The following is an 18,713-nucleotide window of genomic DNA, read 5'->3' on the forward strand; positions in this document are numbered from 1 at the left end:
GTTAACAATATAAATTGGGTAAAAACTTAGTTTATATCTCAAGATTAAGCATATCCATTGTTTCATTAGAGATTCTGCTGGATATACATCAGTTATACAGCATTTATACACAACAGACTTTAAGTCTCACCTTGACAATAGCTACTTTTTTTCTTCTTATGACAAATAGGTGAAAACTATGTGCCCAGTCCATGTTATTATCACACAATACTTTTACTTGTCACATTAGGGCTCACAACACAAATTCTACATTCATGATTTAACGCTAATTTCCCAACTCCACAGGCCTGTTCCCTGGAAGGTTGAGTCATCCACTGAGGGTTATGTCACAACCAGTTCAGTGTTTGATAAAGGGTTGGGATCCTTTGAGCAGCTTTTTATCTTTTCACACTTGAAACTTTTCCCTTAACATATGGACTCTTTAACATGCTCGTATCAGCATGCCACTTCAAAGCTCCGCTGATAGGCACTCCCTTCACAAAACCACTCATGGACAAATTTGGTCTCCCTGTGGTTTGAGCAGTGTGTCTGATACAGTCATAACTTATATTTTGTCCTACATTATATCCCTCCAGAGGCATTTTGGTAATGCTTCTGAAGGGTGTAAGGAATAGAAACGATGTGATAAAATGTTCTCAAGAATAAGAGTTGCAGCTTTTAGTACCTATACTTAGTAGGCATAGCAGGACTTTGATCTAAATGCTGAAGTACAAGGACAATGTAAAAATGCTGACGTTGAGCAGGTATTGTATTCCGTTTCAGTCGGTCAGGCGTCAGTATGAGGATTGTGTCTTTTCGAGAACAACCTCAGTAACTTCTCACCAAACACCTGTCAAGGCATGGGAAAACCTGAATTCACTTCGGACTACAAAAGTTTGGTATGGCACAGTTCCTCTGACTCAATCTGCACTTCACCTGGCTTAAACTGACAACAGGTGCTTGGTTTAACTTTCTGGAAGGAGGTGACCAAGCCCTCTACCCCAGGATATCAGCCCTGCTTACAAATACTTCAGCTATGTCCAGACAAGATCGCGGGTTCCTACATGTCGAAGTGTCCTTGGGAAAGCCACTGAACCCCAAGTTAGTTTAGGGTCCTGATGGGCAGGTGGCACCTTGACTGGTTGCCATTACAGTATGAATGTGTGAGGGACTTAAGGGTGATAACCTTCCTGTGCAATGAAGGAAGACGGTATTGACTCCACTGACTGTATGGACAGTAGATCACTTGGTGTTTGATGAGATGTTGCTCACTGGTTCAGGAGATTTCTTTGAGGAGGATCGACCAAAATGGACAGTACCTCTCCATCCTCAATCAAGTTGTGCTGCCAAGAGCCTCAGGATGCCATGCCCAGCTCAACCTCCCTGCCAAAAGCCAACTCGGCTTGACTCAAACTACAGACTCCAAGCAGACGAGAGAGGCAAGGTGGAATCCAAAGTGCATCCATCCTTCACCCCAGTATTGAGAGAGGAAATCCACTCTATTCTGGAGAAACCAACCACAAGGATTATCCCAATGCCTAAGGCACCATCTGGGTTTTACAGCCACCAATTCAACAAAGCAAAGAAAGGTCTTCAGCTGATGTTGGACCTGAGGACTAAACACATACAGTACCTACAAGGTTTGAGCTCAGGAGAGTTGTGCATGCAAGTGGACAAAAAGGACCCCTGGTATGATTTAGCAGTCCTGCAGTAGGATAGATAGGTAGTTTCTGCACTGGAGTCACAGCGAATAATTCCAGATTCTGCCGTTTGGTTTATCTCCCGGTCCTACCTTTTCCTTCAAGTGCCAGAAGGCGGACCTGGTGCCAATCAGAAACACCGGTTCCTAAACTACCTGGACTGTAACAATGAGAGAATATGAGTGTTTTCTGCCAAGGAGACTTGCAGATTTCTTGATGCAAGACGTTGGACAGGTGTGTAGCAAAAATGCATTGAAGGGGATAAATTATTGCCTCAACAATGATCAGGCTTATTGTGTCTGAATATTGCAATGCGTTCAACTTTTACCAACGTCTTTCCCATTCCAAGCATTTTTTTTAAAGATGTATTACTGTAACAGTGTTTTGGCTCTGATTACATGTTTGTTATATACATTGTTCCTTTGACAAAAAACATTCCCCTCTTGGGAATTTTGGGAAATAAAGCTTCCTAAATTAAGGTAATTAAGTGTGCAATTTCCTTCTTTTTTTGTCATCTAGAGACGTTTATAATTGATAGAACAAATTTCCCTTGATGATTTTTCTTCTTTAAAGAATAATGTAAAGATGTAACAAATCAGTTGATTTTGTATTTATTTATGATTTACTTTCCTTTTGAACCTGAATCAACATGGGAATGCACAGACTAGATTTGGATGGGATTTCAGTATTTGTTTTCCGCACATTATCATCCATGTCAAAATAAGACCTCTGAAGGAAACTAAGGAGAAAGAAAGCACAGGGCAGGAACTCACTTTGCATATTCCCAGTTAAAACCCAAGCGAGCTGATTATAGATGATGTTCACTTTGGCAGTGGGGTTGATTTTCTTCTTCTCCTTGTTAAGCATTGAATAATCAATACCAAGTGCTCTGATTTCTTCAACTGTAATGAGTGAGTCTTGAGCATACCAGGGATGAATTACCATCATGCCCTCATAGAGTAGCTTGTCGATAGCATAAATGTGCTATCTGCAACATGTTCAATTATACTCTCAAATCCGAGAGGGACTCAATCAAGAGCTCCCATCTCATCAAGCCTGAGGTCAGTGGCTGTCTGTCCTCAGTGAGGAGGGACAGATTTCACTCTTTCCAAAAATCTGCAATTTAGCCAGTTAGCAGCTGACTGAGGGGATAAGAAGCTGGCCTGAATCCAACAGCTGGCCCTGCAGATGGAGCTGATGAGGTTTGATTTTCATTCTCAGTAGTATTTGACCGACACACACACAGTCTTTAACGTAAACCAATCAACACTGCTGCCTCTGTAAATGAAACTCCTTTGTTGAAGATCAGAGACTACTGATAAAATTGTATACATATTGTATTGGAACATTTTCAAATTGTTTCTGGTCAACTTGTTAAAAGGACAAAGCGGATAGTGAAGTGTCATTAATCTTGGCTCTGAAAGTATGAAGTATGGTTAAAACACAGAATCTCTTGCAGGCTTCTCTAAAAGGTCAAACATGATTGTCAATGACCGTAGACTAAATGAGTCAGTCATACGTCCTGACTGACTCATTTAGGTTGATGCCAATAGGAACGTGTTTAATAAAACGTTTGGGTTCATTCCAGAAGTCAGTAGACTGTGCTAGTTAGAGAATGGCCCCCGGCAATAATCATATGTATTTTATGAGGACCACTATCAAAACAAATCTGTGAATTGGTTGTCTATTTGTGTTTGAAACTTATTTTGAATTGTTTTGAATTTCCCGGTATATCGTGGCCAGCAGAGGCCACAAATGAGCAGAACTACAAATATTAAATGATCTCTTAAATGTCCATTCTTAACTCATAAAATGCTCCTGTTCATACACTTTTTATTCATATAAAAAAAAAGAGTTAAACTACAATTCGGGCCAGATTTTACACACTGCGCCTTAAAGTATGACAGGCAGGTTTTGGGGGTTATTGCCACCAAAGTACTGGACAGCACAGCCAATACAGCTCATAGACAGGCTGTTACACAGTGGATATAACTACAGCTATATATCTATCAAGTTTCTAAATGTATACATGAGTGATGCCACAGTAAAGAAATTGTTAGAACACCATCACATAACAACAGAGCTATTTTAAGCGCATAAGTGAATCAAGCTTGAAGAACACAGGGACCATATGAATTCATAAAAGATTCACCTTGAGGCGTACATAACCCGCCCCCCAAACACGCATGTTATGTACAGCATCAACCTCACATGCAGCTGTCGGTGGTGTTCTGCTCTGTTTAGCGTCCTGCCGTGTCTCTTGATGCCTGAAAAAAGCAGGCAAACATTAACCATGCAGCGCTTTGTTCTGGTCTCACTGAACACGACGCTGTTCATGAGCTGCAAAGCTTCCTCCTAATTTCTGCCTCGCTCGGTGGGAAACAAACAATTTGCAAACAGCATGTGGAAATATGGGCAGAGACAAGGCACAAACAAGTCATCCAAAACAAATTGTGAATCCTGCGATTCCAAGTTAACAACTATTAACTTCTTTCTGGTTCATAATATAAAGTAATTATTTCCAGGCATCGACAAATATTGTTCGGTTCAGAATTTAATATAAAAGCTGACCTTTCCACAAAACTATTTTAGCTGAAAGTAAATCTGATTCTATTATGGGCACGTTCATGAGAAAAGATAGAAATGCATTTGATATCATAAATTCTTTACCGTTACATCAACAGCTCAAGCAAAGGGCCGCAGGAGAGCAACGTTGCCAACATGTCATGTGTCCTCCAATAACATGTGTGGGTCTTTACTCGTTATCATCAAGGAGGAGCTGAGTACCATCCCTTTATTCTTTTCTAACTGAACCTTTACTTTCCAGATGCTGAGCACAGCTCAAAACATACTTGCTGACAGAAACTAAAGAGAAACATGAAGATCAAATTTTTTTAATTAAATATAAACTGCTGATTATGATATGGAACAAGACCCATCAAATTAGATTATAAATTACAATTTCTTTATCCAATTTATCCTCTGTTTTTCCTTCTAATATTGATTTGCCTCATCCAATAACCTGTCCCTGTTTCAAATATTCTTTTCATATTTTTTTCCAATAAATATAGATTAAATGAAATAAAAATGAAACAGTCTGGCCTCTGCACGCTCCAGCTATATGCAGTAAACTGTTGCAGTGTTTGAGACTTTTGAGACTGGAGAAGAGCGGTGTGCTTTCTAATATCCAAGAAAAGGACAAAACCTCTCAGTCGCAGGAAATTAATACAAGTGTTTTCCTTCTCAAAGTTGCAAACATCTGCAAATGAATAGATTTGCAGATTTGAGTTATCTTTGACTGTAATACCAGGTTGCTAGCTTGTTACTGCCAAATAACAATTTAACAATTACAAAAGGAAAACGCAGATGAACAGTCTGCTGCCATCTCGTGGCTTCAATAGTTCCAGCGCTCTTCACAGAGGTCTGGAGGGCCGAGTCAACCAATAAAAGTGCTCATATGAGGATGGGGGGTCACAGAAGGTTGGAGTCGAGATCAATGGCATCTCAGTCGGCCCATTAATCCACGCGTGGCCGTGTCACACATGACCCACTTTGGCCACTTACTGCCCATCAGCAGCGCATGGCGCTGGAGGATGGAGTGCTCATCACAGCCCCGCCCCGCCCAGTCCACCATCGTGCGCCGTTCGAGCTTATTAAGCAGGGCTTTGTCTCCGGAGAGCTCATCACGGGGAGCTAACAATGTGGACACATCTGTGGGTCAGGCCCAACACCGGCGCTCCGCTGTCTGCTGCCGACAACCAGGTGGGGAGGAAAGGAACCGAGGTAGGTCATGATGAGATCGAACGTAAAAAAAAGTTTAGCTATTCAGCAACCACTTAACCCTTAAAAATCAGATGTTTACGTTTTGTAAATATTCATTTCTTCACGATAATTCTGCACAGAAATATGGTTCAACATCTCATAGATTCAGTAGAATCTCCGGCTCCGCTGCGAGCTCGTACGAGAGTCACATAGCGAGATATGAGCCTTGTACACACCGACTTGTCGCATGAGGCGAACACAGCTTCACTGTGAGAGAGAGAAGGTACCGAGCAGGGAGTTTAGCCTGAGCGACGCTACAACAAGACGATGGAGGAGCTTCAGAGCCTGAAGGATTCAATTCCTTCGCTGAAAAGGACAACGCCAAGCAAAGGGATCCATTTGAAGATGGGTAAGTGTATTTACTGAATGTCGCAATAGCATTTTTACATTAGTAATGGTAGCTGTAGCTAGCGCTGCTGCTAACAGGGATTTAGCGGGAGCCAACTAACGGTAACCAACTCGCAGATAGCTGGCTTCAGGCTAAACGGTGCGTTACCAAATATTGTCTCTTTCCCTGTAAACGTTGTATGCCTAGTAGTAGATCTGTGTTACCTGTTTGTAAGACTAACTAACTTAGTTTGTTTATGTTAGTTTAGCAACGTTAGCACGTAGCTTGTAGTCTGTAGTGGATTATGTTTGAGGTGTCTGTAATACTGATCCGTGTTGTAATCAAATATTGTTATGATCCCCGTTAACTTTCTTTCAGTGAACTTAGTATGACTAGTGATGTCGGATATCTGTTACGTGTTTGCAAGACTGTACCATGGTGTTTACGTTACGTTAGCATTTTCAGCTCGAGCCCTAAGCATAGCTAGGTCCCTGTTAGCTTCGTTAGCACGCAAGTTCATACAGTGCTTAGATCTTCGTTACATGCCGATGTGTAATTGTTGCTTTTTTTGAGTGAACTTTAACTATTAGTGATGTGTTTTACAGAGGTGATTCACAGCTGCCAGGGTCCAGAGGACAACATGCAGCATCGCTGCAGCAGGCTCCAGTCTCTCTGCAGATCACCACCGGAGGCCGCTCCAGCACATCCCCACCATATAACAATTTGGTTTTAGACATTTATTTACATGTATCTACCATTGTATTCATATATTGCACTGCTTTTTTGAACCTAAGACCTTGGGTAAACCAATTTCAAGCACCAACACAGTTCGTCCATATGAGTAAAGTTATGTTTTCACAAGAGATGAAGTTTTTTCAGTTTTAGGACCGCCATTTCTGTTTGTTGTCCCTGAATGTCTTTGGACTTTTGTTCAGATAAAGTCCGACTTTGACGTTTCAACTCTGCTTGAACTAAATCCACTACACAGCACTGAGTGAAAAAAAGAACATTTCAAAGCTTGTTGGCGTATACTTGTTATTTCCTTCCTCCAGGAGCAAATGTGAGTTTTCATTCAAACTGAATTATGACTGCTGTGTTAACTGCATGCCAAATTAATCAGAGCACACAAGTCCAATTGGCCTCCTAAGTAACCGGATGACGGTCGCTGACAAACAATGCAGCATTTAAAAGGCTGTCTTTTAAACAGAGTCTGACGTAGCCACATACAGCTACACTGCATCACTGCAGACATCACACAGCACAACAAGGCTCTGTTTGAATAATGCTGAATATCATCGTTCCCCACCAGCCTGTATTCGTCCTGCGCTCCATGTGTGTAGGACCTCGGCGGTGACCACGTCTGGGCGCGTTGGATCTGTAATCCCGGCTCGTTGCCCGACTCTGGCTGTCCGAAGTAGAGATAGCAAGTTGTTAAGTTTGGGGAGATTTCTATCAAGCGGCATTTTGTGTGTTAAATAGCGAGACGGCTAAAAGAGACACACCACTGCTTACTGATCACCTTCTAGTCTCTCTATGAAGGAATGAACAGCAACATAATGACTAAGACACAAGTAATTAAGAATTCTGTCTGAGACCTCGTTACACAAAGTGCCTCACTCAGTAAGTCACAAAACAGTCCTACACGTGGGACACTGTTCACTGGAGGCCTCGCACGCGTCAGATCATTATCGTGTGAACAAAGGTTACAAGTTTGAGAGAACATACACTCTCACAACTCTCGGGTTTGAAACTCAGCACAGTTTACTGTTAAGTTTCAGAGCATCAACATCAAGCTCCATGAACCCCCTCCAGGCAAATGTGTGATTTGTGCAATTGGGCTATATAAATAAAATCGTCTTGACAAGCTCAGAGGGAAATTTAAGATTTGAACAATTGGGTGCTAAAAACAAAAGGAAGAGTATCTTTAAGAATGCGGTTGATAAGTATCTTGAAGAAACGGTTCTTTAGAATATAGACAAATACTACACATGAGACAAGTGTGTGTAAACTGTCAAGCGTTTTACACTGAGCTTTCTGCACCCTTTCATTTTCAGTCCAGCATTTATTAAAAACAGCATCAATATGTGTTGATGTTAAAAAGCTGCATCGTCCTGTCATCCTGAATGAAACACTCTGGCTCTGCTGGAAGTGACACACCGCCTCTCGAGTGGAGGGTTCAGAGTCTTTTCGCCGGCAGAGAGAGGAGAGAGATTAGCCTAAAAGACAGCTCTATTAGAGACTTAACCTGGGCTTTGATCATTCCCTGAGCTCCCCTTCAGATCAGCCTGAGCAACAGACGGCAAATCTGACAGGCTCCTGCTCTGCCCCCCACCATCACCACCACCCATATCCCTCATAATGTAGCCAGGCTTCAATGTGATCAAAGACCCCCTTTCTGGTGACTGAGGGCTCCCATCTGTCTGCTTACAAAAGAGAAGACTTGGAGGGAGAAAGTGAGACTGTCAGACTGAGTGAAGGGGAGCATTTATGGGCACATACAAGTACAGTATGCTGGAGTCCAGAGACAGAATAAAGCATCTGTGATGTTTATTTAGTCTCTGACACATCCTCCCGTCCTCCTTCACTGTGTATCTGGATTGCAGCATAATGACTTGTGCCAGCGACTCCCCTCAACCGTCAGCCGGGATAGCTATGAACGTATACACCGCTATACATGCACAGTACAAAGCAGACAGATAAGAACCTATTCATTGAGGCGCTGACTGGCCAAATAAGGAACATTGGACAGAAAATACATATATAAAAAGACCCAAGCCCCTATTCATGAAACTCATCACTAACAGCAGAGTACTGCACGACATGCTGTGCGCTGTAATTTGAGTTTTTTTTCTAATGATTTGGCTGAGGTTGTGATTGCCGTAAACACACATTTTCTCGGCAATTGGTGACAAACAATACCAATCATGGTGTTAGGTAACACTGAATATGTGTGAGGGTGAGAGAGGGCAACATCTTTGGATCTGGCTCAATAACCAACGTCACAAATCTTCAACATCCAACACTTAACCCTCCGTTGCCCACATTTAAGAGATTACAGCGATGCAAGCCGCTCTGAGCTGGGTGCTGACATAAGATGGTGCGCATGACCAACAGTACAGCTGCTGAACACCCACAACTTAGCATGTTAGCATGCTAACATCTGCAGATGTGAAATAATCACAGAGCGCAGTCGAGGCTGATGGAAGGTATGAAGTCAGGAACCAAAGTATTGGAAGAGCTGGAGATTCAACCTGATGCTGGCAGTCCATAAAAAGGGATACGATCAGAAAAGTGATCAGCAGGCATCCCGACAGGGAGATGAATGGCTGAAGTTGATCTTTTAGACAATACATCCATTATTCAACACATTCTCACAGCAACTCATCATACTTGACGGTTAGTCAGACCCCTTGGAGTCACAAACAGCAGACCAGAACAGCGGTCTCCTCATTGAAAGTCCTGTTTGTTTGACCCTCCCACCCTGGGACGGTCTTACTGTCTCGATATCACGACGTTACACTCCCAGAGCTTTTTTTCTGATCATCTGGGTCAGATGGGTTTACATTGTAGTTATCTGAAGGCCTGTAGTGTGTCGGTATCAGACAGAGGCCCACAAGGCCTCTGTATTTGACCTCATGGTGCCGCCAGAGGTGAAGTGAACGGATCACCAAATTCAGCAGAAATTTGACGACAACCCATCTGGCAGTTATTGAAATATTTTAGTCTGGAACAAAGTGGTGGACCAACCAACTGACTGACATTTGGTACCTGTGTTAGTACAGAGACGTCGCCACCCGGTTGAGACTGAATAGTTAACGTTAGTCAGCCCTGAATGACCAGAGAAGTTCACGGCCAGAGCAGAGTATCTCTTCATCATGTTGCACAGCATCTCTCCGCTTGTCAACGTGACCAGACATGAGACTAAATTAGTCTTCCAACCAAAGTTCAGAGCTGCAGTTTCTTTTTATACACCACTCAAAACCAATAAATACTTAATGGAAAATACCATTGATCACTAAAGCTGTCGGCTGCAACTCACAGATCAACTCTCTGTGCACGAAGTCTGATCCCTGTCATTTTGAAATGTAATACAGAGAACAGATCACAACGGGATTGGCTCTGCCTTCACCACACAACACAATCATTAATACACACACAGCCGTCTCTAAATATACTCCGTCTCCTCCTTCCATGAACTGGGTGCATGGCCTCTTCCCCACTTCCTACTCCCCTGGCTCAGACCGCACCAATTATTGAACCAACGTGGCCTTCAGTTTGCTCTCAACTACACACCTTCAACGTTTTCTGACTGCATCTTGAAGTGATTCAAAAGACAAAGCAGAGTTCACAGCTCTGATCTCCTCAGACAGGTCGTTCCAGAGGAGAGGAGATCTGGCTGCAAGGCTCCATCACCCCTAGTCTGGACATGGGACAAAAGGAAACCACCCGTCTGAGGATTTCTGTGGATGGATGTAGGGGCAGTTGGATAAGTTGCTCACATTCTTTTGCTTTGAAAAATTGGCTCCAACATGGATGAAAAATATTCTATTATTTCATCAGTAGACATGGTTTTGAATGCATATGGTGAATTCCTTTGTGGTATTGGAGGTGAGGTGTCATCTCATACGACAGAATTCCTGAGTTTCTCATTGTTGCGCATTGATATTCCAGGGTTGTACAAATGGCTTTTTGTCCCGCCCACAACATGAAAAAATGTGTTAATTGTCCTTGCCGTCTATTCATCTCGAACTGCATGTGTACGCGTCTCTCCCCATCTGTCAATCTTTCTCTCTCACACACACAGACATGCACACACACACCTCCAGTTTTGCTGGGAACAGGTTTTGCCTCCGGGCTCTGTCTTGCTCGTACCCCATCACTAGGCTAATGAAAGCAGTTTGAGGATCAAATCCAATGCCTTTCACACCGTTTAACCCTCATGGAAACCTGTGACCTCTGCTCGAGAGAAAAGTCACACACACACACACACACACACACACACACACACACAGACACAGACTGCGGGTGATTACAGACAAAGGTAAGAAACAGAGAGCTTATAAACAAACAGAAAACTGTCACAGTGGTTTGCACATTACTTGTGTACTTCCATTTCCACGTAGTCTGTGTATTTAGTACATTTATAGTCATGTACAGTGTTGATTGCTTGATTTGTTCATTTCTTTATGAATAATAGATGTGATGACTGGAACACCTGACTCTGATTACTTACTTATTCCTAGGTTAGTGGGTGACTTCTGAAAATCATGTGCGCGTTTATAAAACGTTGACATGCAACCGATAGTACAAATACTTGAACGCTGGTGCCATTTACTCTCCACCCTTAACGACCTGGAGCTCATGCTAAAGATCAATACACACCTTTATTTTTTCCTCTAACATTTAGCATTTTATTCCTTAACTGATCTTCTAATTTGTCTTACCTACACTTTCTCCATCTTGATTTATAGTCTCTGGCGTAACCAGATTTCATCAATGTGAACAATGCCACACAGTGCAAATACATTAAATGCACATACTGTCACTGCAGGCCTGTGAGATACATATACCCAAAGAGTATCACAATTATTTGATACAATTTTTTAAAATACATGAATATACTGTTATTTGTCTTCTTTCAGTGCACTTTTACTGCTTCTTTGCACTTCCAGTCAGATGCTAAAACTGCATTTTGTTGCCCTTGTACTTGTACTCTGTGGAATGACAATAAAGTTGAATCTGAAGTATCGACAAAACATTTACTCTCAGCGTCTCATTAGTTTCCCTGCAATATGCAGCAACAAAAGCATGAATATTGTTTTTATGGTTAAGAAAATGTCAACATATTCCTCCTCATGTCAGACAGTTTTATGTGTTTATGACAATAGATCAAGACCGATGTGAGCTGCGTCTCCTAATGCATCCTGTTCTAACTCCCAACCCTTGGCCAGTGGCCCTCAGCATCTGAGTCTTCATGGGGTGCACCGGGCTTTAAACTAATGCCATTGCAAACACTCCCACGTCCTTATTACATACTCAGAGCAAGTAAAAGAAGCTAGAGATCCCTGGCGTGGCTGCAAGGAAGGCTGGTGGATGGATCAAACAAACACAGAGCTCTCTATCAGAGGCCACTGTCCGTGTCTAGTGGGAAACTAAAAGCGAGTAGCGAGTGGCGTGAGTAGCGAGCGGCGTGATTCGTGTGTCACTCGCCAGTCATGTGACTCATTAGTCAAGTGAACCTCAACCACACTCTTTCCCTGAACCTCACTAAGTGTTGTTTGTAACCTAAATCTTACATTTCCTGTGAAGAAGGAGGTTTATTTTGAAAGAATACCATGCAAGTGTAACTAGACAAGCCATCCCTTACAAAACTGATGCAAGAGGCGTACTTTAAACGAAGTAGCACTAACCCGGTCGCCAAATACCGACACTTGGTCAAAGCCCCTCTGCGTCCGATACCGATGCACAGAAGCACCTTTGGCATCTGTGTGAGACGCACCAGACTTTCAACGCTCACCAACGTAGAGCCACCCACGTCATTATCAGACGCTGAGAGCAGCTGACGTTCATGTTCTGTGTGAAGCCAAGTCAACGTTCATTTTCTTTTACCATAGCTTTTTTTTTTTTAACGTAACATCCATATTCAAGTAACACAAGTTATGTTACAAGCACAGTTATTTTAACCCAAATCACGATCCATGCCTAAACTTGATCCAGTAATACTAAAAACTAAATAAATCTATGTTAAAGTGCATTTTGATAAGAGATCCCAGCTGACAGGAACCATTGTTCCCAGTATACAGTACTGACAAAACATTGTTTGCACTTATGATCTTGGGACATAACATTGCTTTGATATATGTCTTACTTGTCTTAATTATGCATCTTCTCAGATCTGCACTGTGCTCTTTAGACTTTCCCAGTGTGATGTTTGTGTCTAATGCGTGTAGTCTAACCAGCACAATCCATACAGACAGTAAACACCGGTCACAGTAATCACTGACAGGAAGCCAACAGGCCATCTTGTGGTCATCTTGAAGTTGAATTACTTTTACAACTTTTCATGCCCCCGACATTTATGTCTATTTTTGTCCCAATCATTCGGTCGCAGACAGGAGAGCAGTTGCAGAAATAATCAAAGCCCCCAAACTCTCATGCCATAAGTCTCCCTCAACAGTGGATGGACACGTTTGACTTTACTACCTGATGCAGTGCTTTCTGTTGGAAAGGAATATCATCTTGATGTCTTTTTTGTTTCAGGTTATTATGCCGGTGTCTTACATTTAAAGTCACAACCTTGTATGGTTGTAAAATGCTACATGTAGGACATTGTAAAGGGCATAAAGACAATGAGTGCGTATCCTTACCTACTGGCTGGTAGCCCTGACTCGTAGGACCTCCAAACGGGTTGCGACTGCCAAAGGAGCCTCCATCAATGGACCCATATGACATTCTGCCTGGTGGTTGGTGGCGTATCAGCTACAGGCACCTGGGGAAGGAAACATAACCAAACTAGACGTTTTATTTCCACTTTGCACATGTTTTGTATAGGTTAGATTTGAACAGGTGGTTTTTAACATCACCAACATTTTGAAGCTTGAATTTTCAGTTACCACCTCAGTTACCGCAGCCAGAAAATCATAGTTTGAAGTACATACACTACATAAGCATATTTTTAGCATACCCGCCACAACTTTCATTGAAGGAAGGAAAAAAACTCACAAACACGACCAAAATCAACGGGATCTCACAGAAAGACGTGAAATGATCACACCTCAAAAAAACAAAAACGTGCCACTACCACGAAAACAATAGGATTAGGTTTAGGAAAACCATCTATTTGCACATAAAGCCAGTAGTAAAACTCAGTAAAATATGTAAACACATCACGAAAGCAACTTCAAAACTCAACAAAACTTTGAAGCACCAACACTAAAACCATTTGAAAGTCTGACTGAAGAGCAGGCTGACAAAGGAAGCGACTCGCTGGTGAACAAAGTGGAAGATTTGGCAGCTAAAGAGGTTGAGAAGATTAAAGTGTCGCTGCGTTAACACAATAAAGTTTTATTCAGTGTTCAGTCATCGTATACCAGACTCAACAGCATTTAGTGGCTTTATATCAGCAGCCAATGAAATGCTGTTAAAAAACATTCAGCCTATTTAAAAAACTATGTTATGCAGCTGCACCACAATTCTGCTCACTCCAAAAAATATGAACATATAATCTTCAATATTATAGGAATTATGTTCCATCAGGGACAGCTGTTTGTGTGCACATTCACAGAAAAAAATATAAAAATGAAATTAACAGTTGTGTTCCTCCGCCAATCGTCATGCAGCGTACATTCATGTCTGTCCATAATGTCATCCCTTCATCACTTTGTATCCCATTAGATATTTTTCTCATAATAAGCATATGTTCGATATTATCTTTGCTCGTCAAATTTTAAACCTTGAGTGCAAGTGGATGTTTGGTCCATTTCTGAAGAAATCCACTCAATGCCTTCCCGAGATATCACAGTAAGGGGGTGACTGTGACGTCTCAAACACTGAACTGTGAACCCCGAAATGGAGTCAGTCCAGTTGAACGTTTGAGCCAAACGTTCCTGTGTTCCTGAGGTAAAGCGTTCAGGAGAATGGGCCTGACAGGCGGCCGCCGTGGTGACCTCCCACCGCCCAACGACCCGCCCTAGACCCTATCCCCTATCCCCTATCCCCTCTCACCTACCTCACTCTTTTCTCACCCACCTCATCAAAAGCTCTGATACTGCCAGTTGGCTTGCTGCTCCCTCGGTGTGAAGGGGCTTCAGCTCCGCTCTACAGAGTCATGGCTGCTTGCTGTCCGAGCTCCACAATTGATTTTTGGAAAGAATGTAGTTTTTTTTATGCTTTTGTCTGTGTTTCTAACCCTAACCCATTGACATCAGAAACTCATCCTCTTCTAATTTGTTTAGACGGTATCGTGGCCCCAAAATAAAAAATAAACCCTCTATCTCCCTGTTCTCTATCTAATAATGTATCTAACACTTGAGCTAAATATTACATTTATTTTTACTTTGTAATGTTCTTAAAGCAGTTTAAGGGTTGACTTTGTTAATCCTGAATGAAGTTATCCTGGGTCACTGTGCTTTTATTCTTAAATAAAGGCAAAACAAGTAGACTTCAAACATGCTAACATGTGACATGCTAACATGCTGCCTATGTTACATATCCTGTGTTGATCAGGGGGCAAACTCTGGATATGAACTGATAAAAAACAAAATGGCGATGGGCAAAATGTCTTCAAATCTGTACCCACTTCTTATATACAGTCGATGTTGTAGACATGATGTAACGGCGGCTACAGCGGCTTCCACTTCAAGGGTTGAACATGACTAATTTAGAATTAAACACGGTGAATATCCTGGTTAAGTTATAATAGCTCAATCAAAAGTGTGCGTGGGTCTGTCAGAAGAAAAGAAATGAAACCGTCGGCGGCATCAAGCATGCAGTAGGAGCTCAAGTAACCAGTGAATATTTGGTTTTCAGCCACTTTAGGTTGTTGACCGAGGAGAGGAGAGGAGAGGAGAGGAGGACACAGAATACTCATCTGAATACTGCTGGAAAGGTCAAATCATCATGTGAACATGTGTTTCACCCGCGGCCACAGACACACAGATGAAGCTCTAATCAACAAACCCCTCTCAGCGCCTCAGCATCTCTATCAAAGGTCAGAATATGATACTGGTCAAGCAGCCAACGCTCTCCCCCACCGTGAAAGACAAGCAGGAGAACGTGATTACACTCCAGAGTCCTTGTGCAGCCAATTGTCGCGGTGCAGCCAGTGGATCCGGCCTATAGGAACGGCATCACGGGCACGGAGCGGGACAGAGGAACAGCCGCCCATTACAGGGAGACGGACGCACTGGGCCACGAGAATGTTTAATCCGATTAATTTTGAGAGAGAAAGGAGATTAATTACTTTTGGCAGTCCATAAACAATCTTCACTCTGCTTAAATTCAAACGCAGTGACTGTGCCTCGCGTCCCCTCTGAAGTGTGGACACGCGCCGCCTCTATCTGCTTACAAGACGCACACACACACACACACACACACACACACACACACACACACACACACACACACACACACACACACACACACCTTGTCCTTCACTTCTGTGTCAAATTATAAATCCCCTGGTTGTGAAAGTGAAAGTCGGGGTTATCGGGGTGATTTTAAAAATAAATAAATAGGTTTGCTGCTGTCCTGTTACTCATGCATGCGATGGCATCATCCCTGGTGATGTCATCAGCACCGTGTCCTCGAATCACAGCCCTCTGTCCAAGCATCACCCCCACAGTTGTAAAGGGGGGCTTCTCCAGGTGTCTTTAAGATAAGATAAGATAAGATAATCCTTTATTAGTCCCTTAGTGGGAAATTACAGGCTTACAGCAGCATTGCTCACAAGTAAATACAAATAACAATAAAGATAAAATAAAGTAATATAAATAAACAGTACAACGGTAGTATAACAAAATTAAATATACAGATGGAATAAAAATGTGTATAAAAGTACTTAAGGATACTTAAAAATGTGTATAAAAGTACTTAAGCATACTAAAAATGTGTAAAAAGTACTTGAACATACTTAAACGTAATGGATATTGCACCAGGAGATGAATTAGTTAGTAAGTGTTCATCGTGGGTTCAGACTCGTAGTGGAAGTCTTGGCGTTCATAGCGGTTGAGTTTATGTTTCTGTTCATCGGCCCTCAGCAGCTAAAGTTAGTGATGCTGCATCCGCAGCAGCACAGTTCACTGTGTTGTGTTCACTGCCTCAGAAGGAAAGCTCCCACTGCAACATTACCGGCTTAAGCTTGGTTACTCTCTTTGGACGTTTCTTCGTGAATACTTTTACTTGTAGTAACTCGTTAAATCCTGGCAGATTGGAACTGGAAAACGATCAATTTGTGTGAAAACTGTCACGGAAGTAATTTCATTCATATTGAGTGATGTAAACACTCCAAAATCAATACGCACAGAAACAAAGACTCATGTGTCTTCTGTCAGAAGCAAAGCAACCGTTGAGAAACTGGTGCTCTGTAAACTGTATTTATAACGTTTCTTTATGTATTTTTTATAATTCCCCGTGATTAATTAGCCATAAAATGACACTACCCCTTAAGATTTCATTCATTTCCCTCTTTCCTTTTTTGGGGCGGGGGGGCAAATGCTGATTTTCATGCAATCATTGTCAGGCAGGAGAGCAGCTAGAAGTGTTGTAAATGGTGAATGTAAAACCTACCTTGTAAATGCTAAGTACTTGTATTGCGCTTTAACAGTCAACCTAAAGCCCCTTCAAGTGTTATGTGGTTTCTTAGTTTCCGTTACAAGACATGACATTCCAGAAATGATCAAAACAATCCTCTTTATATACCTGTATAAAACTCCTAATATAATAATATATAATAGCACAATATATTCCATACTGACAAGAATAGATTCAGAGAAGTTCAAGGCCTTCATCTCAACCCTGAAATCTAAGAATCCAGCAGTTCTTTTGGTAACTCCTCTTCTCCCCTTAAATATACGTCTGTTAAAGCAATTTGACAGCAGACCCAGAAAAACATACAAAATATCTGGGAGGTGAAAGACTTCTCGAGCGCATAAAACGCCGCTGCAGGACGGAGGCCGTCCTCGCTTGGAGAGACAAAAAAAAAGGCCCTTACGCTGGCACACAGAAGAGAAGCGAGGCAGAGTGGCGTGCACCCCTGTGTGACACCGCGGGACACAAAATGATCGTGCATACAGGCCTGGCAGGGCACAGCGACTGGATCCACAGCTACTCCCCTCCCCCACTGGGTTTCATTCAGTCTCCCACTCTTTTCACAGCTGCCATTATCAGCAACACAAGGCTTAGCTTAGCCAGAGCAGGCAACTGAGCAGGAATAAGCCTCCACCCCGGACCCAAATGCAGCATTTATCACAAACAAGCAAGGGCCGACCTGTGGCGGGGCTGTGTGTGCGTGTGTGTGTGTGTGTGTGTGTGTGTGTGTGTGTGTGTGTGTGCATTTGTATTTGTTTGAAGGTTGACTTCAATATTTCTAGGAAGAAGAAACCCATTCATGTTGTGGTTATTCACTACTTTTACGTTCCACCATGTTGGGACTTCCCCATGTGGCTGAAATAAAAGGTACGGGGCCCACATGGAAGCCGTGGCAGAACGTTACCAGCAGAAACATTGGGACTTCATAATTAATCGTTGTGAAAATGCTAAAAACAAAGCTGTTAATGGCATCCATTGGAAGACATCAGTCCTTCTCATTCACATACGTAAGCTGATTGTTTCTTTCAAACTGTCACCAGTTGGAACTAATCCTAACTTAATAACTAAACCACTCATTCTCACGAGATGTATCTTTTCAATTAGTGTTTTATCAAAGATCTCGAGTCAGAAATCCCATGAATCCACTGCCTCACTGCTTTTCTGTGGCAGCCATCACCCGATCATGTGGGTGTTATTTATAAATGGCTTGGACCTGTTATTGTGAACCAGTTAATTGTGGAGGTGATTCGATGGCACAGCGAGCCACAGAGGACATCAAGTGGAGCCGCTGTCTGACTCTCACTGTGACGTTTTCTGATGGATGGAGCAGGAGAAAAGAGGGATGGTCTTCTCTCACACGTTGAGGGTCTCTAGACACACCAGGTGTCAAAACTCTGGAATAGCAAGTTTGGACTCAAAGGTAGAAAGCACTGATGAGGAGGCAGCAGGTGCTGTTCAATGATTTCATGACGAAAAATAAACTTATAGAATGCTGTCCAAAAATAGGCAAGCTACTGAGTCTAATCCAAAAGCAAACCAGGAACACTAAAACACTGGAGGACGAACTGGAAACAGCT

The 18,713-nt window shown here is 42.4% G+C and overlaps 1 protein-coding gene across 2 annotated transcripts in view; it reads right to left on the reverse strand.

The window, feature by feature from the left end:
* Window positions 1–18,713, reverse strand: part of tsnare1 (T-SNARE Domain Containing 1) — a 138,476-nt gene that overhangs the window by 95,171 nt on the left and 24,592 nt on the right. For both annotated transcript variants that reach the window (XM_068570468.1, XM_068570469.1), the window contains one exon: window positions 13,197–13,318. In XM_068570468.1, the coding sequence (XP_068426569.1) occupies window positions 13,197–13,281 (85 nt within the window). In that variant the 5' untranslated portion in view covers window positions 13,282–13,318. The remainder of the gene's footprint in view (window positions 1–13,196; window positions 13,319–18,713) is intronic.

This window comes from Clinocottus analis, unplaced genomic scaffold (genome assembly GCF_023055335.1).
Source record: "Clinocottus analis isolate CAN_PGR_092001 unplaced genomic scaffold, fCliAna1.0.p SCAF_9, whole genome shotgun sequence".
NCBI classification, from domain to species: domain Eukaryota; kingdom Metazoa; phylum Chordata; class Actinopteri; order Perciformes; family Cottidae; genus Clinocottus; species Clinocottus analis.